The 24,615-nt window shown below is 32.0% G+C and overlaps 1 protein-coding gene across 8 annotated transcripts in view; it reads right to left on the bottom strand.

Moving 5' to 3' along the window:
• The window catches only part of LOC139521660 (homer protein homolog 2-like), a 52,327-nt gene that overhangs the window by 15,671 nt on the left and 12,041 nt on the right, over positions 1-24,615 (bottom strand). For 4 of the 8 annotated variants that reach the window (XM_071315157.1, XM_071315158.1, XM_071315162.1 and 1 more), the window contains exon 2: positions 1,251-1,407. In XM_071315157.1, the coding sequence (XP_071171258.1) occupies positions 1,251-1,407 (157 nt within the window). Of the gene's footprint in view, positions 1-1,250; positions 1,408-2,044; positions 2,178-10,392; positions 11,778-22,769; positions 22,826-24,615 lie in introns of those variants that run through there. The other 4 variants (XM_071315154.1, XM_071315155.1, XM_071315156.1 and 1 more) reach the window with 3 other exon arrangements.

The raw sequence follows: 24,615 nt of genomic DNA, 5'->3' as shown, positions 1-24,615 counted from the left end.
TTCAGACTTATATGAATTATAGCCTTAATTACAGGGATAATGGAAGAAAATATACAACACTGGATTATTGTAGGTCCTTGTATTTGTTCATCTTATTGCTGTCATGATAATTATTGATAATCAATGCAATTGCAATGTCATGATTATGATTGTCAGTCTAAGATAGTGCCATGACTAGGACTGTCAGCAGATCATGTTGCAATAATTTTTTATGGTTATCATGAACTGTTTCCATGACTATAACTGTCAGCCAAAGATGCAGCCATGTTAAGAATTGTCTGTCTTATATATATGTAACTATGATTACATTGTAAATCTTAAGATGTGGCCATGATAAAAAACTTTTGTCTAAGATTAAGCAATGATTAAGACTTTCTGCCTGTTTTATGATTAGGATTGTAAGTCAAAGATGTGGTCATTAAGATATTTGTGTCAGCCTGATATATGTAGCCATGATTTGGACTTCCAGCTTAAGATGAAGCAATTTCAGGATAGCCAGCGTTAAATTTAGTCAAGATTAAAATTGTCAGCATTGTTATGATGTTAGCCTAAGTTATGGCCATTATTAGGACTGTTAGCCAAAGTTATGGCCATGATTAAGATTGTTAGCCTAAATTATGGCCATGATTAAGATTATTAGCCTAAATTATGGCCATGATTAAGATTATTAGCCTAAATTATGGCCATGATTAAGATTATTAGCCTAAATTATGGCCATGATTAAGATTGTTAGCCTAAATTAAGGCCATGATTAAGATTATTAGCCTAAATTATGGCCATGATTAAGATTATTAGCCTAAATTATGGAAGATAGTGAAGAAACCTACCACCAACTCTCTGGGGAGTCCATCCACACACCTTTATTTTCCTAGTGACATTCAGAATATTTAACCCAATTCATTTAATTATTTTGTTCTTGTCCTTAACATTTGTGAAATATCTGTTATGTCAAATCTAATGTATATTTGTAAACATAGGGTTAGTTATCTGATTGAAGCTTTCACCTAACCACTACCCATGTTCAACAAAAAGTGTTTGCATCAATAACTTTTGATAATATTTTTTTGGTTATCAATCTGACCAGTTGCAAGAAAACATGTTATCATATATAACTGTAGGATCAAGAATGCTAGGTTTATCATCAAGAATTTCATGGTTAACTAAAACACATTTGTCATTTGTGTTGCTGTTTCTAGGATTTCAACAATTACTTTCCTTGACTAAACATTCACAAATCATTGAAAAATTACCTTAGATCCATCAACACTGATAATTCTGTATGTGTTTCTTGTAGAATCATAATAATATGAGACACTGACGGCATTCTTACTGGCAGGTATCCAGTTCTTCTTAGTTTCTGGGTCTATCTGAAACACATGGGCTTTGGTAGAAAAGATGGGCTGCTCCCTGAAAATAGAAAAGAAATCAGTTTTTAAGATTATACCAATAGGGTTTATCTTTCATTCATGTAATTAGGCAACAAAAAATGCACTTTGTAAAAATTAATATTTATGCACTCTGGACTCAACAGTGAAAAAAACACCAAAGTTGTGGATGAAATTTTGAACTATTTTGAGAACATACAAGTGTTCAATTAGTTTTTTTAGCATATGATATTCATCATAAACTCTGAACAAGTAAAGCAAATTATAAATATTTTTTTCCTTGCATTATCTGAGTTCTAAGACATCTTCATAGCATTCTTGCTTAAAAGATTATATCAACAGATAGGAACATATTCACTTCTCTATCTCTTGCTTAATAAAAATTCTCAACATTCAAAACTACATTACTCAACATCAAGATTACACATTACACACCCTTGATAAAAATTATGAACTGAAAGAAACAACATTTAATACAAGTATAAAAAAAAAAAAAAATAAATAAACAATACAGTATTACATTATATATACTAATTATTAATAAATGATTAAAATAAGATATTTTATGTAGGTTCAAAAATCAATATGCAAAAGTACAATTACATATAAATGTTGTTAATTAGCAATTATTGCATGCACTTTTGTAAAAAGATACAGACCATTTCTTGGAAAAAGATCCTCTACGGCTAAGAAACTTAAACATGTATTACAACAATTGACAATCAAGCACTGTGTGTAATTATCCTGATAAAACAAACAATGAGAACAATAAATCCTTCAGTATTACATCTACTGCTGCCTTCCAAAAAATACCAACTAATTTACCGATCACAAAAATACATTCTGCTCTTAACATACTCCAATACAATTAACAACCCATAATAGCGGCAAAACAATCAATCATTCATAAAACCATCAAAGAAAATAATATTTCTAAAACAACAGATAAGTAATTTTCTCCTTACTCTCTTCGCACTATCAAGTGCTCTTCAAAAACATCATCATCCGCAAAGTCGTCCCCAGCAAAGGTCGTGGAATCAATGGAGCTTGGTGTCAGTAGATACGCCATCTCTGACTTCATTGATTCTGTCAGATGGGAAGTTGTCTTTTGTTTGGTAACTTTTTGTAGTCCTTAATAATATTATCCTTTTTATGGAGTATGAAGTTGTTCCTAATAGTTCATAGCACAATTTAATATCCCAATATTGATTTCTTTCTGATGAATAATACTCTAAATGTGGAAATATGCTGTATCTAACTTTCTACACTAAATTGTTCAATCTTATCAAGCAGACTTTGTAGGAATTTTAATTCCCCGATCATGTATAAATCCTATCTACACTATTTATACATCAATTTTCTTACTGCATATTATCCAAAAAGCATTATGATGTTTTGAAATGTGACAACAGAATATCAACAACTAGAAACGCTAGAAAACACATTAAAACAGTGCTAAAAACAGCAAATTGTGACCAGTTTGTCCATATTGTTACCAATATATGACATTAAAATGACCGCAAATAAACTTGCTAATTACCAAAAAGTGATACATGACATATGTTTTACCTGGAGGACATCAAAGGGTTACCTGCAATTAATTTCCAGCATGTTTCTTCCAAGACAAGGTCACATAAACATAAACATTCAAATTTTATCACAATATTTCGTTAATCTTCTTATGTGAAAGTAGCTTATCCTGATTTAAGCCTTTTAAGGATAATTTCTCCAGATTATCTCCCCTGTAATGTTGGGACATAACCTTTTTTCTTACTTGATTGATAACTTCTGTCATAGTTGAAGAACTGCACTGTCAATCAAATTGTGTTTTATCAAATGTGTTTATTGGCAGTATTGACCCCTCCAGCAAACAAGTAAACATTATATTAATGAAATTCAATTACAGATCTTTGTACAGATCTTTAATATTGATATATAATTGAATTTACAATAAAGTCAATTACAAGTAATTGGAAAACTATTTTAACTTATTAACCCATGACCATAAACAAAATGGTTATACTTTACACTACAATCTAGTTAAATGTTTTTTTTTTATTCCTTAATTAATCCCATTAACTTATGGACCATGATAAGAAATAAATGCTTTGAATTTTACATATTTGTCATTTATATTTGAATGTCAGTGAATACCTTTTAAAAAAAGGTCATTTCATAATGTAAGATTTCAAGGGACACAACAAGCATTAAACTGTGAAATTGAAAAAAAAAATACTTAAGTTCATTGTAAATGATCTCAAAGGTTCAGATAAGAAATGTTAGATCTTTTAATTGCATATATATAATCTTAATTCCCAAGCGATTTAGAATTGCTTTAGTAACATTTATCATTGTTCACATACATATAAAGTATGCAATGCCAATGGAGGTGGTCCTATATAGGAGGGATCTACTAAAAGACAAGACAATGGAAAGAAATAGCCTCACAAATAAATGGTAATGTTATAAAGGGGAGAATTGCATTAATCCATCTGGTTATGAACAGAATTTTAACCCTCATGTAATAGTGCAAATACACTAATTGCAACAAATCACCTATTGTTTTAATTTCATTTTGCTCTGGTACATCTGTTAAGGACATTGAAAATAATTGATCTGAACTAAGTTTACCTTTCGGTACCAGAGTGTTGACACCCGTTTTCTCTCTGGGACATCTATAATATTTTCTGAGTACTTAGTACAGATTAATTTGTTATAAGTAATGAAACAATGTTAATATTGCAATTCTTCAGGATCATGCACTGGCTATTACTGCATGAAAAATGGTGAAACATTTAAATCATTCAAAATGGGTATTGATCAAGATGAATGTAACTCTTTTCAAAAGTTTAAAAGTGTATCAGAATAGATGTTACAGTTATATTACTTAATTTAGCACACTAACTTTGTGTATCAGGATGGACATAAAACTGTAACAGTTATTTCCCTTCATTTAGAGCACTAAACCTGAGTGTATCAGAATGGATGTAACAGTTGGCTATACTTTTTAGACCTTTTGGATTATAGCTCTTCATCTTTTATATTTATATAAGCTTTGGATTTCAAATAATTTGGCCACAAGCATCACTGAAGAGACATGTATTGTCGAAATGCGCATCTGGTGCAAGAAAATTGGTACCGTTAATTTTATCATTTCTCTTCATTTAGCATACTTAAACTAAGTGTATCAGGATAGATGAAACAGTTATCTCCCTTCATTTAGAGCACTAAACCTGAGTGTATCAGAATAGATGTAACAGTTATTTCCCCTCATTTAGCATACTAAAACTAAGTGTATCAGGATAGATGTAACAGTTATTTCCCCTCATTTAGCATACTAAAACTAAGTGTATCAGGATAGATGTAACAGTTATTTCCCCTCATTTAGCATACTAAAACTAAGTGTATCAGGATAGATGTAACAGTTATCTCCCATCATTTAGCAAACTAAAACTAAGTGCATCAGGATAGATGTAATATTTATCTCCCTTAATTTAGAACACTAAACTTAAGTTAACCAGAATGGATGTAACATTTATCTTCCTTAATTTAGCACACTAAAGTAAGTGTATCAGGATAGATGTAGAGGGCAATCAGTATACTGGCAGTTATCAGTAAACATATAAATTAATAAGAAAAAAATAAAAGAAAAGGAATTGTAGCAAGTCTAGGATAGATGTAACAGTTATCTCCCATCAATTTTACACACCAAAAGTGTACCAGAATAGATTTAACAGTTATCTCCCTGAATTTAGCACAAACAAAATAGAGTGAACCAGGATTGCTCTAACAGTTATCTCCTTTCATGCAAAAATGTAGGACAAACAAAACAAACTTCAAGTTAATGCATGTCTCTAAGTCACACAAGTGAGGGAATCAGGGTTGATTATTGCTCATTCCCCCCTCCCACGAGTGAGGGAATCAGAGTTGATTAGTGCTCATTCCCCCCTCCCACGAGTGAGGGAATCAGGGTTGATTAGTGCTCATTCCCCCCTCCCACGAGTGAGGGAATCAGGGTTGATTAGTGCTCATTCCCCCCTCCCACGAGTGAGGGAATCAGGGTTGATTAGTGCTCATTCCCCCCTCCCACGAGTGAGGGAATCAGGGTTGATTAGTGCTCATTCCCCCCTCCCACGAGTGAGGGAATCAGGGTTGATTAGTGCTCATTCCCCCCTCCCACAAGTGAGGGAATCAGGGTTGATTAGTGCTCATTCCCCCTCCCACAAGTCAGGGAATCAGGGTTGATTAGTGCTCATTCCCCCCTCCCACGAGTGAGGGAATCAGGGTTGATTAGTGCTCATTCCCCCCTCCCACAAGTGAGGGAATCAGGGTTGATTAGTGCTCATTCCCCCCTCCCACGAGTGAGGGAATCAGGGTTGATTAGTGCTCATTCCCCCCTCCCACGAGTGAGGGAATCAGGGTTGATTAGTGCTCATTCCCCCCTCCCACAAGTGAGGGAATCAGGGTTGATTAGTGCTCATTCCCCCTCCCACAAGTCAGGGAATCAGGGTTGATTAGTGCTCATTCCCTCCTCCCACGAGTGAGGGAATCAAGGTTGATTAGTGCTCATTCCCCCCTCCCACATCCAATCGCCTTAATGATGGCATGAATGACAATGCCTACTACCATTCTGGGATTTCTGGAACAATAAGTAATGCTGTCTGTATCACAAAACAAGATATTACACACTACACTGAGGCAAACAGGTGTCCAATGCACATCTTCATGTTTGTTTTACGATTTTCTTCAACATTAAATATATTCAAGGTGATATTTGGTTGCTTTTATAGAATATTATATAATTTATTTTTTGTACCTGCCTGTTCAAATGATTGGCATGAAACATGTGAAATGGTTTGAAATACATTAAAGTAAAGTAATTTGTGACTATTCATACATTAATACGTACTGACATTTAACCATAACAGCCCATGCAAAACTCTCTTGATGAAACAGATAAACAAACTTCCTTCAAACAATCATAAATCATTAAAATACACAACTTTTTTTGATCTGCAATCAGATGTAAACATTAGATACACCCATTATTTGTGATTCAGACCTGTAAAGCACAGCATGAGATTATTCTTTTACAAATTAATGCCAACATGTAACCATCGCCATCAGGGAGATCAAACACTACATGAATTATCAACAATATAAAACCTTAAAATATAGACTAATAAATTAAAACATACACATTTTCTGAACACTCCGCCATACTTCAACCAATTCCATAAAATTGATTCTCAGTTTTTGTTTTCAGATAAGACAAGATATTTTTATATCATTGATAAAAAGTCTAATAACTGAGGTTATTCTGGCACAGAAGAGAAATTGGCAGCAGCAACTTCTGATAGATATTAAATGTTAACATAGAAGGTTTAAATGACTGTTTTTATTAAGTTGTAAGATCTTGTCCTGTTAACAGCCAGAATACTATTGACTTTGATGTACTTCCTGTAACATACTATCTTTACTACAATAATTTTTTATTTTTTTCTGTGCAAGAATGAAGACTTTAACAGGATATTAAATGTAGATGGGATTGTAGGGATAAGTTATTTATAGGAAACTTTCCTGTGAGGAATGTGAAAAATATGTTTAATATATTATACTGTAAGCTAACTCAAGCATCAATCAATTTATAAATCATTTTATATACATGTAGTACAGTTCAAGACTAACAAATGAATGTTAAATATCTATTCCATGGGTACAGTTATCTTTTCATTGTTGCAATGATGAGAACATGCTGATGCAAAACTGATGTGAGGAAGCCGGAGTCCAAGAAGAAAACCACAGACCTTTGATAGGAGAACCTATAGTCAATTAAGATTGGAGTCTGGTCCAACCGCTCAAGCGGGGTTCAAACTCACAACTTAGGTGTTGACTGGCTAGTGATTACAGTAGTAATTACTTATACTTAAACCACTTGGCCACAGAGGACCATGTACTTTATCTATACACTGGCTGAGTTTTTAACTACAAAATGACAGTAAAGAAGAAAGTATATATAATAAACACCAAGGCTTTGAAATTAATCCTAAATATTGTGTGATGAAAAGAGAATCTGACCATACCTATTTATTTTGTTTGTTTGACAACATACATCAAAGCCATCATCTTCTACGATCAACAGATAATTAACAGCAGCCCATCAAACTACTTAGCAAAAATTGTTGGTTCTGTGACTGCTTGAGATCAGCACAATCTAGTCTGTTCAGGAGGCTTGCTTCCTAACAATGTTTGAAAAGTGGGTTAGTTTACCCTATTCTTGCAGTAATATCATGCAGGATTTGTATTGGTGGAAATTATATGCAAATTACAACATGTAATTCATTTGGTCTGTTGGATTTACACACACACTTTTGTCAGACAGCATATATATGGGTATTGTTTTGAAGTTGTCCTGGAATCATGATCTAGCTATCATTTATAACAAAAGTAGACATACATACAGCAACATCTACTACTGTAGTATTAATATCAATTAATATTCTCTGAAAAAACACATAAATGTTACTAAGAATATACAAATAAACTAATCATAGGTATACTAGGATTCAAATTTTGTATGCAAGATGCATGTTTCGTCTACAAAAGACCTATAAGTAACACTCAAATCAAAACAGTTAAAATGGCCACATAAAGCAAGAAGTTGAAGAGCAGTATTGAGGCTACTTAATTTCCAAAATGTTTTGCCAAATACAACTATGGTCAAACTTAATGGTGTAGCCCCTACATCATAGGAAAACAATATATTAAATCCTTTACAATTATATCAAAACATCCAAATATCTGATACCAACACTCAAGTCTACCGGTACATGGAAAATAGCAAAGCAATTTAATACATATATATTGTGTGGCAATCCTCCCTACTCTTTCATTTTATGTATGTGCAATGCATCATTATCACTCTGTAGGTTGGTAAATTATATAAGGGACCAATTTAGTGTTAAAATAGTCACCTTAGTTGACATTTGTCAGCAAAAAGGTCATGAATGAGGTCAGAGTCAGGTGAACCCTGTAAGATTGATATGTACAATTTATCACATTTCATTTATTCTTTAAACCAAACATAACTGACTTTAACTTATACCTCAGAAACTAATTAACCCAACACATTAACTTAATGTGCATCAATCAAAATAAGGTGAAGGTCAGTTCACCAATGACAAGGTACATGAATTCTTGATAAAATTGGAAATGGAAACTATAAAGGGCAATAACTCCTTAAGGGATAAACTGACAATTTTGGTCATGTTGACTTATTTGTAGATCTTACTTTGTTGAACATTATTGCTGTTTACAGTTTATCTCTATCTATTATAATATTAAAGATTATAACCAAAAACTGCAAAATTTCCTTAAAATTACTAACTGGGGCAGCAACCAAACAACAGATTGTCTGTTTTGTCTGAAAATTTTAGGGCAGATAGATCTTGACCTGATAAATAATTTTATCGGTCGTCCAATTGTCTATATCAATCTGCTCAACTCTTGATAAAACTCCATATCACGGCTTTGTGACGTCAAATACGTTGACCTGGCCTTAATAACTTTGACCCGGACATATCAGCGACGTCATAATGTTTGAACCGACGTTGATAAGTTTGACCCGAAATTATCAAGTCAACTTCCGGTTGCTGGTGAAACTAAGACAATACTTCCAAAAGACACAAATACAGCCCGATAAGTCGATTATCAGGTTATTGGCATATTAATATTGTAAAATATCAGCTGCTCGACATAATACGAAGGCTTTTTGATCTCGTTCGCTGCTCTTACTCGACAAAAAGCTTCATATTATGTCTCGCAGCTGATATTTTACGATATCAACATGCAGACAACCTGATAATCGGTACTTACCCCATGTCAGATTTGCTCTAATTAAATGCTTTGGTTTTTGAGTTACCCCTAAGCCAAAAACTGCATTTTACCCCTATGTTCTATTTTTAGCCATGGTGGCCATTTTAGATGGTTAGCCGGGTCACCGGACACATTTTTTAAACTAGATACCCCAATGATGATTGTGGCCAAGTTTGGTTTAATTTGGCCAAGTACTTTCAGAGGAGAAGATTTTTGTAAAAGTTAACGACGACGGACGCAGGACGCAAAGTGATGGGAAAAGCTCACTTGGCCCTTGGGGCAAGGTGAGCTCAAAAGTGTCAAACAGATTAAAACACAAAACAGGGTCTTTAACCTATAATATTACAAATCAGCATGTATGAAGGAGAGCTGCCAATACACAGTACTGACAGAAAATCTAATAAGTATTTTTGTATGGGGCATAACTGTTAAATAATAAAAATATGGAAAATAATACTTGCTACACTTATACAAAGTAAACTAGCATAAAGAATCCACAAATTTTAGCATTTTGAGACAATTAAAGCAGTTACTTTGAAAATTTGTTAATATAATTATATACAAAATTATTTAGCCATTAGTTATAAGTTAACTACATGCTTATTCTACTATATATACAAATGATATATATGCCATAGAAAACTGAAACCTTCAATTCTATTTATTTGAGACAACTGAAGGGAAATTCTTATTTTCAAATAATAATTTCACTAATGGTGAAAAGGGAGTATGGCAAACTGCTGCATGCAATGGTGGCCAGAATTATTGCAACCTCTTGAGTCTAAAAGGAAATAATGTTAAAGACATCATGTTGAAACTATTTATTTGGATAATCGGATATATCAAAAGAGAGATCACACAGCAAAGGCTCAATTTTTTCAGAGCATCAAATATGTTTGAATAGCCCTATATTTTTGGATAATAGAAGTAAGAAGTAGAAATGAGATAGATTAGCATGGTTGGACCATTTAGAAGTGGGGCCTTGGCAGGGAATACACAAATTAAGGCATATCATATGGAAAGATGTTTGCTATCAATGTATCTGAAATGGAGATGTCTCACAAACAATAAATACTATGTCAAGCCAAAGGTTATAAAACATGCTGTAGCACATGCCAAACAAATTTCTTGCCTTTCATTCCATATGATAAAATGTTGTAGCCATGACAAGTCCTGTACTACCGATTCATCTGGTGTGGGTGGTCTACCAGTACCTCTGCTAAGTTGTGGACTGTCCGGCATAACCTTGACCATACGTACAGTTCGTGGTGACGGAGGAACACTATGCATATGTGCTTGGTTTGGAACGGTTGGAATGGTTACAGGACTTGGGGCCCTGGCACGATCAGGTGTAGAAGATCTACCTCGGAATATACCAGCCCTATGACTTTTTGTTGGTGACCTTGGCATTGTCATTGTGCTGTTCTTTTTGGCCTCTATTTCCTGTTCATCAAAGTCTGAAGGTGAGACAGGAAATTCTGGAGTTGGAGGCCTCTTTCTGACATCTAATGGCGAAAAGGAAGATAACCATGACATCTTTACAACTTTTTGGGGGGCTAATCCTTAGTAAAGCGTGATATAAGTTCTCATCAACAGTGTGTTCATTTACAATAAGTATGCTGTCTTTCTCTCTCATTTGAATATTTCTTCAGAAAAGCAATTTTATATCATCACATTTGATTAATTCATTTACCTAGAACTTAAGAAATTTCATTGAAGACTTTCCTGCACAGCTGGTAAACTGTGTATATATTATCTGGTATCCATCTAAATCCCAAAAATATGTTATTAATTAATTCCCTTGATACACTGAATGTAAGAATGTACTGCACACACTACTGCACAACAAAGATATCTACACCATAAACAAATGAATGGATCTTAGAGTCATGATCATAGTCGTGTATAAATCCTTTCAAACACTTCCATATCTAATCAAAACAAAAGTATCCGCTAAGCAGCTTGATCAGGATTATACTAATTGTAACACAACATTGATCTCTGATCACCAAAAGATACTCATTAGCTCTCACAAACTCAGGCTAGTAATGAATTTATGGCCTTTATATAAGAATTTGTAGAATATAATGGTAGCTTGTAACTACTGTCTTAATCCTGAAAATCACAAAATAACAACTGCTGTTTAATTTATTCCTAAGCTTTTGTAATTTTTGCTTGGTTCACTATCTACATGAAATATTCAAATTCTTGTCATAGACTGATTAAAGTATAGGGTTAAACTGTCAACAATACAGCAAAAATCAATACAGTGTCCAATGGCATTCATCCATATGAATTAATACTAGGAGTAAAAAGTCATCAACTTCTACCAATCAGAGTCCTCCTAAAATACAGATTTTCTCATAGCTTCTGTACTATCCTCAATTACCAGAACAAAACCCTTCAAAAACCAATTTTGTTCTCCTTTTCTGTAATGGAACTTGTTTACAATCCAGACTTGAAGACCAATTATAACAAAGAGCACTTAAGATTTAACTGCATCATAAATTGGAATGCACTCATTCAGAATTATCAAGATAATGCGTTAAGAATTTGAGATTACGTAATACACTTTTACTATCACATCTGTATGGCACAAATATCAGGAGAATCTTCCATAGACTTTATAGAAACACAGGCGACCTCATCATAGAGAAATTATTCCTTGATCATGACATCAACATTATCATGATATTAAAATACCATCTGTTTTTGATATGTACATCTGATGTAAGTCTGAGTTAACAGGAACATCACACTACCATTGTATTAATAAGAAACATTCAGGTGATCAATATTAATGAAAAAAGTATTAAGTCAAATCTTGTAAACAATGTTTCAGACATACATTTATAAGATATTAGTAAAAACTTATCTGAGTGCAGCAATTTTTTTTTTCACTAGTCTAAGAGTTCTCAAAGAATCTCATACATTATTAGTCCTCAAATTATTGTACCTATACCATAAACATAAGCTATCCAAAACATCTATAAAACTGAACAATATCTTGTTATAACAAGCTATAGCTACTCTGGTTAGTAGTCTTAATACAAATTTATTTCAAGTCCTAACACTGAAATTTAGTTTATATTATAAGAAGGGTGTATTTAAACACTAGTTCTCTGTGGTTTTATAACAGGTGGGATTTTAATTATTAGGATGTATCTGATTCTGATAAACAATTTAACTACTGACTACTGAATGTATATATGAGGGTATGAATGGCCAGTATCAACTGTTAAATGCCCCTTTGTCGCTAGGGTTTGGCTAACAGTAATGTTAGCATCAAATCAACTAAAATAATTTACTGTTATTCATCACATTCATTAATATTGACATTGAATGTTTTTGAGTGCTGCTGTTGGCCTCAAACACAGAAAACAGTTAGCATTATTTTAAAACAGTTATAATTTCTAGTACAGCATATCTCATTTGCATTTTCAATTTTCCTTGTTCAGTGAACCAGGGAATCTAGGTCTATGCCCTAATTTGGCATATATTTCAAAAAGTTCACAACTTCAAGGTAAATTACTATGATCATGTGGCGAGCCCCATGACCACCCTCAATATGTGGCGAGCCCCATGACCACCCTCAATTATAACATTCCAATTTGTCTAATGTGATCTTCTTAGTTTTCTTACTTCAAGATAAATGAAGCTATCAGCTGATTAAAGCAATTCAATTTCAATCAGTTTCCTGTCAATCTTGTATGAATTCTCATTAAAGTGTAATAAGCTTTGAGTTAAAAATTGTTAGAAATGTAAATTTACAGAAAAGTCATCCAATTTTTTAAATTAGAAGCATAAAAAAATAATTCATTGGGGATTTTATGTTTAAAATAATAAGCATAAAAAGAGTTATTATTGTGAAAGTGTGACTCTAGCAGAAAATGTGATGTATATAAAAGTTTGCAAAAGAAAATACCAGGAGCTGTGGATTCAGTAATTATTGTGGATATCTATTTTTCACCGAGGAAACTTTGTAATTTTGTGAATATTTGATTTCGTGGTTTTACTTATAAAGGTTTTGATACAAGCCTACAGAAAATTTGTTCTTGTTTAACATTAAACTGTAATTATGAAATCAATGAGTCATTTATGACAATCATAATGAATCCACAGTACATAAAATCATTTCGTAGGTTGTTTTAGCATCACTGTCACACAATATTTTTTGAACTGGGATACTATAGAAACTAAAGAGATGCTATACAAATATGCAATAAATGTTTTAAACAAAATACTACACAAAGCACTTTTCCCTTTCATTGTAGATGTTGTGTAACAAAACAAACAAAGCCAAATTAAGATCTATGATCTGTAGTGAAATTAATCTGCTACATTCTTTTCTAATTTTATCACAAATCATTTTATAAATGAGTAAGAAGTATGTACATGTATTTGATAAGACAACTGATTTTAAACACTGATACAGAATTCTGCCAATATCTGATGTTAACTAACCCAGATTCTAATCAAACAATTATATAAACATATACAATTCTAATGTTTCTGCGTTTTGTGCACATGTCATGCTTCCATGGTAACCAATAATTTTTGATATTCCCCAAACTAATAATACAGTAAATGACTATGATGCTGACAACCATGTAATATTTCACCACTGTTTGATTATAGAGGCTATTAATGGAATGATATGTGGGAATATGTCAAGTACAGTGACAAACTACGGCGGGGGAATCTGGCAGTACCACAGGGGTATCTTGTCAGCTATCCCACTTCTCTATATTACTATACAGAATGAATGAATAATAAAACTCAATGTGACTAGTAGACAGATCATGCTTTCTAGTATTTTACAGAGGTCATTTAACTTTATCAATCATTGGGACATACCATAGCAGAAAATCTCACATTTAGTGTAAAATTGAGTAACAAGTGGTTTTGTTGTCATGCCAGTGATACTGCTTGTTTGCAATAGTAATTGGAGGGACCGATTTGGAAATATGATGTAGACACATTTTTGTCCCTTCTTAATAAGGATTTTTTACATTGAACAGTTCAAGCTTTATGTCCAGTGGCCAATATTACACAAGTTTAGAAGAATACTTTAAACTGACACTCTTGATCATTTAATTTAAGCACTTTAAACCTACTGGACCAAAGTTGGATTACAAATACATGACAATTCATGAAAGAATGGTATAAAAGATTTATAGATTGTCTATGATGTTTAATTTCTTTATTTATCATACAATATTAAAATTCAAATCAGTATTAATTTTGAAGGTCCAGTGAAATAAGCCCATTACAATGCTTATTTATCCTGAATAAGTCTGACATGAATATTTATATTTCATTTCATTAATACCAAATAATTCTATTGCTGCATTATAAAAGAATTTCTTAAAGAATATCATTTGTAATTCAATTATAGTTATGGCCCTGGGTCTCATAATTAAATCTCACAAACATGAAATTCATAATGCATAATGTGGCTCTGACCAATCTGAACACAAAATTAAGATGAATTTCAAATCATATTAATATTGTTGATAAATAATGAAGAAACATATTATGAAGCCATCACTTAAATCATCAATGTACCAATAAGAGGGGGGGGGGTCCAGGATTTGTAAATTTAAATCATGATTTAATAGGTAAATCAATAATTCAAGAAAGGTTATCCTATGATATATTAACCAAATATTAATCAAAATTATAAAATGCTGTGAACTATTGACTATTAATGAGAAAATACACTTAAACATTGTCCAAATTAAGAGGCAGGAAACAGTATGTTGATAAAAAATTAATCAAAAGAATACATCTAAATTGATAATTAAATAAATCATGTAACACATAAATAACGTTTTAAATGAGCACCTATTAACTGTTAATAATCAGGCGTGTGTTTAACGATGGATGTAAATAGTAATAGATTGACCTATCTTACACAGGTGACAACACACTGAAATAAGGTTTAAAATCTTTAACAGACATTTTATAGAAGTCTATTAGGCTTTACCTAATAAAGGTATTTCAGTCATGGGTTATTAAGTTATAATAAGTTTAGGACAAGTTGTTAAGTTCTATTTCAAGTTCAAAATCAGTACAAGCAGGCTTTAAATGCAGCAAATACATTGTAACATGCAAGCATAATTCCTAGTATAACGGCCGAGCTAAATACATTAATAATGCTATAGAAATATCGAAATATATCGAAAGATTGAACAAATAGTTCTATATGTATACAATGCCCTCAAAGGAACAGGGCCACATTCATGCAAAAAGATACTGTAATAAGCAAATAAATGTACAATACACTGAATTGGGATACAACTAAAACATCAACAAAGCCATCCAAAGATCCAGCCAAAACAATCAATCACCTAGCAAATACATTTACAAAGACCTCAAAGTCCTGCAAGGATCCAGCAAACAGATAAATAATACTCTGTAAGAATCCAGCAAATACATAAACAAAGCCCTGCAAGATTCCAGCAAATGCATAAACAGTACACTGCAAGGATCCAGCAAATACATAAACAGTACACTGCAAGGATCCAGCAAATACATAAACAGTACACTGAAAGGATCCAGCAAATACATAAACAGTACACTGCAAGGATCCAGCAAATACATAAACAGTACACTGCAGGGATCCAGCAAATACATAAACAGTACACTGCAAGGATCCAGCAAATTATTTTATACAAATACAGAGCCCTGCAAGGATTCAGCAAATAAAAACTTCAGAAGAAAAAAAAATATCAACATTTTAACAAATTTTTGACTGAATAATCTTTTAATTATGAACAATATCAAACTTATTTAATAAATAATAAAAAAGTAACAGAACATGATATATCAGTTTCTAATAATAAGGCTGGTTTTTAGTTTTTTGCATTCTAAGACACATGTCAGGCATGTATAGACATAGTTATAGAAGAGAATAGGTTTAACATATATGTTAAATGTCCTCTTTATAAAAAAAAAATGTATTTTAATTCAAGTTGTCTATAAATAATCAACACTAATTGGAACTTGAAAGACACTACTATAATTAATTGTTGAAATTTAAAAGACAATTGCAAACATAATATTTTTATAGTACAAAGATGTACAAAAATTCTGTGAACTTACGGAAGTTTTCTTGGTCCCATCTGAACCATCCTGAAGGCTTTAATACATCCCAATCAATACTATACAATAAGTATTTTATCGTTTCTTTGATCAGGTAAGTATCAAGTAACTTCAGTTCATTGAATCAAGGGATCAGTGAACCGAATACCAGTTTGACAATTATGATCCATGATAAAAGGTCCTGTCATCAATAGGTTGTTACATGCCTCTGTAGCTCATATATAAATGTGATTATGTCTATAATGGTCACCAAACTGACCAAACAGCTAACAAAATTTTATCCCAAGACAAAAAAAAATCTTACACAAAGCTAAATTAAATACTTGTGATAATAAAGAAAAGATTGTCACATTTTTATTGTATGAATGGAAAATGTTTGTTTTCTTTGTTCAGAATCAATTTGATATGAATTAGAAATGTAAACAGACTATTTACACCTGACCATGATATTGTCAGGATTAAGTCAGAGTTAAAATAAACATGATTATAGGCTATCCTTTCTTTGGACTAATAACACCATGTAAATGATTACAAACAATTATAGGTAAAAGTCAATGGCAAAACAAATGTTATAGGAGTAAAAGAGTAAATCAGAGGAAGTAACAGTATAATAGATCTAGGTCTATACAAATATTGTGTCATACTGTGAAAAGGTGTGCATAGAATGCATTGAAAGGGTCAAAACCATTATTTCAGAATCAAAAAGGGAGGGGGGAAGCCTTTTTTTTTTAAATGGCTGCATGGATCCCCATTTTAAAAAGGGGGGTCCCAACCCAGAGTAAAGGGGGGTTTCAACGATATGCTCCAATTCAAATGCATTGATCATCCAAAAAAAAGAGGGGGTTCCAACCCCCGGAAACCCCCCCCCCCCCCATAAATCTGCCCCTGAAAATCATACTTAACATGTGTATTTAACCACAAGGGAAGGACAGATAGAGACACAAATGCACAGATTGAAGAAAAAATACTTTTCTACAATAATAGGCTGGGGATAGAAATAACAGAATATATTAAATTCACAACAATGAAACAAAAAGTTCTTCTCCACAAGTTTAAATAAACACAACAGGAGGTACCCATATATAATTTAACAGCAAGAGTCCAAAGCAGATGTCAATAGCTGCTATAATACCTTTGAGAAAAAAAAAACCAAAAAGTTCGCAATTGCAAACCCCTTAATTAACTTAACTCCTGGTTCTTTATATAAGCATGCAATACATAGATTCTTTATATAAGCATGCAAAAAATAAACACATATAGACATGGATGACCACTATTATATAGCACTAACAAGGGACACAGGCCAGTAAATGCGGACAAATGTATAATTTGATAGTATTAATGCAGTATGTTATTTCTTTTCAACTTTTTGAAAACTGAGATAAAATTCATACAAATATCTTCAAATGACAATAAAACCTAGACTTATTCAGAGTAAATATGTATCAATTCTATGTAAGAATATCAATAGGCCAAGAGCTTAAAACATAATGGTGTATGAAGTAGACAAAATTAAGTGTATTCAAATAGATAACAAATAAAACAGGATGTGCATTAATAAAACGTAAGAAATATTCAATTAAGTGGGAATATGTTCAAATAATGAGAAAGCACTCAAACTTTTCAGTCTAAGTCCATTAAATTCACGAATACAAATAATGCACTATACCAGTGCTACCTTAGGATGTGTTTCCAAAATTAGACAAATTGTCAAAGTAATACAGACATGCATGGTCTATTGACTGTTGTGTTCACCCTAACACTGTTTAGTTTGATAAAGCATAAATAAAGCACCAATCCAGTTAATCTGCATATGAAAAGTTTCTTCATGATCTTCTCTATTGGGTAACCATGAGGACACTTGCAAGATAATTTTTCACAAGCTTTTAAAAAAATTTAAGACATTATTCCTATTTCTGGTTTTCAAACTCTGTTGAGATATTGTTTATACAAACTTTTCATACAAATTTTTAAAAAATATTATATAACATGAACTGGATTGTTAAAAGCAATATTTAAAAAGATCATTTCCACACACTTTACATTTCCAAGGGGCATAATTTCCATTGAAATTTATAACCAATATTGGTTTTCAAACATGCGGGTGTGGGAGTTTCTCCCTACATTGAAGACCCATTGGTGGCCTTCGGCTGTTGTCTGCTCTATGGTCGGGTTGTTGTCACTTTGTCACATTCCCCATTTCCTTTCTCAATTTTCTGATAAGTCCAATAACAACATGCACCTACATGTATTGATGCTTTTAACCTCTTCATTAAATTTTATCAAAGTCCTAAACAAACTTTTAGGGTGACCATGTTAAAAAGCAAATGCTTCAATGTCCACAATAAATACAACAACTCAACAAGAGTGCACACACTGAAATGTCTCGCCTTCTTTACTAATCATTGATATTATGTTGATTCTCCTAAATATAAAGCTTTATTACGACTGTCACATAAACTTAACATTAACCAAGAAAACTAAACATTGATCAATGAAACATGAAAATGAGGTCAAGGTCAAATGAACCATATGCCAGGCAGACATGTACAGCTAACAATGCTTCCATACAACAAATATAGTTGACCTATTGCTTATAGTTTAAGAAAATAGACCAAAACACAAAAACATAACACTGAGCAATGAACTTTGACAACCAGGTCAAGGTCAAATAAAACCTGCACGACTGACATATAGATCATAAAATATTTTCATACACCAAATATAGTTGACCTATGACATATAGTATTAGATAAAAAGACCAAAACTCAAAAACTTAACTTTGACCACTGAACCATGAAAATGAGGTCAAGGTCAGACGACATCTGCCCATTAGACATGTACACCTTACAATCATTCCATACAACAAATATAGTAAACCTATTGCATAAAGTATGAGAAAAACAGACCAAAACACAAAAACTTAACTATAACCACTGAACCAGGAAAATGAGGTCAAGGTAAGATGACACCTGCCAGTTGGACATGTACACCTTACAGTCCTTCCATACACCAAATATACTAGACCTATTGCTTATAGTATCTGAGATATGGACTTGACCACCAAAACTTAACCTTGTTCACTGATCCATGAAATGAGGTCAGGGTGAAGTGAAAACTGTCTGACAGGCATGAAGACCTTGCAAGGTATGCAAATACTAAATATAGTTATCCTATTACTTATAGTAAGAGAGAATTTACCATTACAATAAATTTTAACTTTTTTTCAAGTGGTCACTGAATCATGAAAATGAGGTCAAGGACAATGGACATACGACTGACGGAAACTTCGTAACATGAGGCATCTATATACAAAATATGAAGCATCCAGGTCTTCCACCTTCTAAAATACCGGTATATAGCTTTTAAGAAGTGAGCTAACACCGCCGCCGGATCACTATTCCTATGTCGAGCTTTCTGCAACAAAAGTTGCAGGCTCGACAAAAAGTAACAAAAAACAGACCAGTGATATAATTCATATAAAATAACGCTAACATCTTGGAATTAACCTCATTTACAATTTACTGTTAATAAGGAAAACCTCCTCACTTTGATCGTGGCTGTATTCAGCCAATTCAAATGTTATTGAATGTATAAATCATTAAGTACATGTATGTCTAAATAAGGCAATGTAGTTTGTACAACTGTATTTCTGTTATAGTCTTATACTTTTAGAAATTCAGAGTTTATATAAATATATTTAAGGGTATTGTTGGTTTTTTTTTTTAAAAGAACCAATAAAACAACTGATCTATTATTTAGCTTTCATGAAGATTGACCTCAAGTTTTTGGTTTGATTTAGATTTTAGCCAAATGCATTGCACTCATTGCTCTGAAAATGGCAAAACATTATTGCATCAACTAATAGCATTCCATATATTAATAACCTGTGAGATCTTATGAAACTATCAAATATAAAGATAAAACTATATATCAATACAACCGAAGAAGGTAAAGAACTACTACAAACCTTAAGTTCATCCCTTCATTGTAATTCATTTCCAAAAGGCTTACATTTCATTTCAATACGTATATAACATAACAATATATTTTTTTTTCAATATCAATGAAATATCAACTACACAATGAATTTTAAATTGCAGATTCTATTTCTATTTAAAAATAATCAGTTTAAAGGCACTTGAATTAAACAGTTGCTCTTTATACATTTTGTACCTACAATGTCATTAAAATTCAAAATTAGTATTTTATTACACTGAACAACAAATACTTCAATGTTTATTAGAACTTGAGCAAATTCAGGCTGGATTTATCTCCCTTACATTGAAATTCTAATTTAATATCAAGTTAAGCAGAGTTGTCTCAAGGGAATAACTTTTCATTGAGCATTTGTACCTAAAAACCGAAATAGTAATAATATAGAAAAAAAATATAGTAGAATTTTGAATGATTTTTACATTACTATAGAGTTTAAAAGTATTGGGCATATATATGGAAGTTCAAACTTTTAATAATGTGAGCCTAAATAAATGCATAGTGGCCCTGTATACATAAACCCTTTAATGAAAACCCAAATTATAGTCAATACTGTGGATTCATTAATATTCATTGGATACTGATTTTCCTGGATTTCATGGGTCCAGGGGAACCACAAATTCAAATGATCAATGAATTACAAATTGTCTACAGGAAAGTATGCAGATTTTGCCAAAACGACGAAATTATATTTCCACGAATATGCAAGTTTTACTCGATCCACGAAAATTGGAACCCACGAAAATAAATGAATCCACGGTAGTATAAAGTATGCAGAGCATGATTGGCTGAACATATTGCTACGATTGAATACCAGACTGTTATTCATATGCTGTTTCCACAACAAAATCACTGACTGAAATATTTGTCTGAATCTCTTTAACAGTTAATGTGAACACAGAAGTTTTCCCTGTCTGTCAAAGAGGAGTGACAGACAATTAGAGTAAAAATGTGTACATTTAATTTACCATAACTGATAATGCTGACAGCAAACAACAACATAACTTAATTTTAGAGCATAATTTAAGTAAATGGCCTTCTGCTGGCACATTAAGGTTTAGGATTGAAAATCTGAATTATATTAGTAAGAACACAATCAGCTAAAGTAAACAAGGCCATGCTATTAATCTATTTATTGAGAAGTTGTTATCAATTTCAAGTCAAATTTGTCCTCTTCAGTCCAACCTATTACTTAATTAGGTAAACATTTTAACTATGTACTTCAGAATTGTCCCATAAAACTAACAAATATTTTCTTCTTTAACCATCAGGCATCTTTCCTATTACCATAGCTTATATCATCCAGTTAAAACTACCCAAACAAGAGGATCAGGGTATTTTGACAAGTTAAAACTACCCAAACAAGAGGATGAGGGTATTTTGACAAGTTTAAAGTCATTCCTTGACAGTTGGGTAATATAGAGAAAACTGACAAGAGGAATAAGTTACTCTAAACACAACAGCTTCAACAGAACTTTCCTAAGTTAAAGTGTTTCAGCAGAAAATAATTAAATCAATTAAATGTAGATAATGTCAAAACACATTATAAGCAGAGCCCAGCAATGATTAAAAGCCTGATTGATTTCAGTTTTTCCCAGACCTTCTTTAGAGGACAGGATAGATTATTGATGGTATAAAAAAGAAGATGTGGTATGATTGCCAATGAGACAACTATCCACAAAAGACCAAAATGACACAGACATTAACAACTATAGGTCACTGTACGGCCTTCAACAATGAGCAAAGCCCATACCGCATAGTCAGCTATAATAGTCCCCGATAAGACAATGTAAAATAATTCAAATGAGAAAACTAACAGCCTTATTTATGTAAAAAAATGAACGAAAAACAAATATGTAACACATAAACAAACGACAACCACTGAATAAGAATTACAGGCTCCTGACAATTTATATATAGTGTCTGACAGCTATCAGTTACAGGATATTCATCCATAGGTGAAATATCATCAGTAATGGTAATCTTCATTCAAAAAACATTTCCTAATGAAGTCCTATTAACCAAATTTTTTTTCTCAATCTGAACAAATTATAAAAATTTAGTAAATATCAACAGTTGAAAATAAAAGTACAAATTAAATCATGCCTCTTGATTTTCAAGAATGGTAACTTTTACTGGGAATAAATTACAGTTTAAAATACATTAAACTATCTATCAACCAACCTCCAAAAAGGATAATAATACACAAAAGAAAATACAATTTAATAAATTCCAATTCCATTTAGTGAAGAACAAAGCCATTAATCCCATTAATTAAAGAACTTATACAACAAAATGGATATATATAGCTAAAAAAAATAACAAAAAATAAGATGCCAGTTAGAATGTTTAGCATAATTAAAAAAACAAAAGTTATTAAAATCCTACAAAAACAAATAAAAGTACCTCATTTGTTTGTCTACCTCTGCATTTTTATTGGATTTGATGAATTTTAACATTTCCTAAAACAATAAATAGCAATCAACGTCATTGGATTAAATACTAGAAAATTTATTTGTATTACCAAGTCTAGCTTGTCTCCTTATGAAATAAAGATCCCAAAATCCTAAGACTACAGGCAAGTTTTGGACACCTGTTCTAATAAAATGAGCTATATATATTCTAATATTACACGTCTGGATCTGAAAATTGGGGAAAAAAGTTTAATAAAACAGTGATGATTCATGTTTACAACTGATTCACATACATGCAACATGTTGGATCAATGAATTAAATTACTGCAACACATCACTTGCACATTATTATGCATTGTATTTCCTTATTTCCCTTTTCAACCATAAATAAGTACCTTAGGTATTCAAATTTGCTGAAGTTTCAAATCTAAAAAATAAAATGTGTCTCTTACTCTTCTCATGCCTAGGTTGACATTGCTTCACATTGAAGTATGATAAAGTAACTCATCACAGATTTCAACAAATATTCTGCTATCTATTAATTATTTTGACTAAAAGGTTTCATTTAAACGTTGGTAGAGCAATCAATGTGAGATTCGAAATTAACAATAGTAGGCAACAAGTTAACGAGTTTGAAACTAAATTAATTTTAGGGTGAATCCTGAACAGTCTGCGTATATATATATATTATTATAGTAATATAAGTTTTAGAGAGGAAAAAGACTAATATAGTCATTAGTGTTTGAATTTTATATAAATTATTGTCATAGTGAATTAATTAGATAATCCTTTCCACAGAAAACATGATAGACAGTTACACAGAATATTTTAACCAACAGGTATGTTACATCTCTGCTATGAAGCCAGCTTTTTAAAGCCTAAAACAAATGAAAAGTTCCCCAGGATCATTCTGTTTTTTGCTGACTTAAACACACTAGCTAGCTCATCATCCTCTTTATTTCAGGGAGGTTAAATAAGTGTGAATTTCAGAAGTAAAAAAAAACTGCTTGTTGGTCTGGAGTAACAAGTATGTAATTACCAGTATTAAAAAGGCATTTTTTTTGTGGACAATTATGAAATTCTCATTTTCAGCCCAGTACATACTTTTAAAAGTAGTAGTGCATATTCATTATATCTATTCCTGAATAAACATGAATTTTTTATCACTGAACAGTAAGAAGACACCAGTCTATATAAGATATTTTTTTGTACAAATGTTCATGTGTATTGAATTTAAAATAGAGAATTTGACTTATCGCAAAAGTGATGTAACTGTGAATCAATGGTTTTAAATTTGTACTGTAAACATGGTAAATGTGAATATTTTCTCAGATGATATAGTTTTGTAGATTTGTTCTCTAGGTTAAATAAGTCAGTGAGTGCATTGGGCGATAAGTGTGCCCTTTAATGTTATTGAATTGTTCAAAACTTTTATACCTCATGGATATTTTCTGACATTTTGAACACCAAATTAGCAAATAAATTAAACCCTCTTATAGTGAAACTTCCATGTTTAAAGCATGCATAAATATTATACATAACTTGCTGTGAATATTATAAAGAAGATAAAGTATGATTGCCAATGAGACAAATCTCCACAAAAAACAAAAGGACACAAACAATAACAACTATACATGATAGTTGTGTCTGGTACTATATATGCTCTCTGAGGTAGTATTGTTTTCATTTTTTTGCTAATGCATAATCCTCAATTAGGCATCAAAACACAATCTAAGAGATTAACATATATATATATGGCATATAAGTACAAGTAGAACATGCATGACTTATATGTTGATGTTTTAATAGACAATTTGTCTGAAGGAAAGAATGCAGAA

The sequence above is a fragment of the Mytilus edulis genome, chromosome 4 (genome assembly GCF_963676685.1).
Source record: "Mytilus edulis chromosome 4, xbMytEdul2.2, whole genome shotgun sequence".
NCBI classification, from domain to species: Eukaryota; Metazoa; Mollusca; class Bivalvia; order Mytilida; family Mytilidae; genus Mytilus; species Mytilus edulis.
Note: the sequence above shows the minus strand (reverse complement) of the source record. Positions and strands in the feature narration are given on the sequence as shown.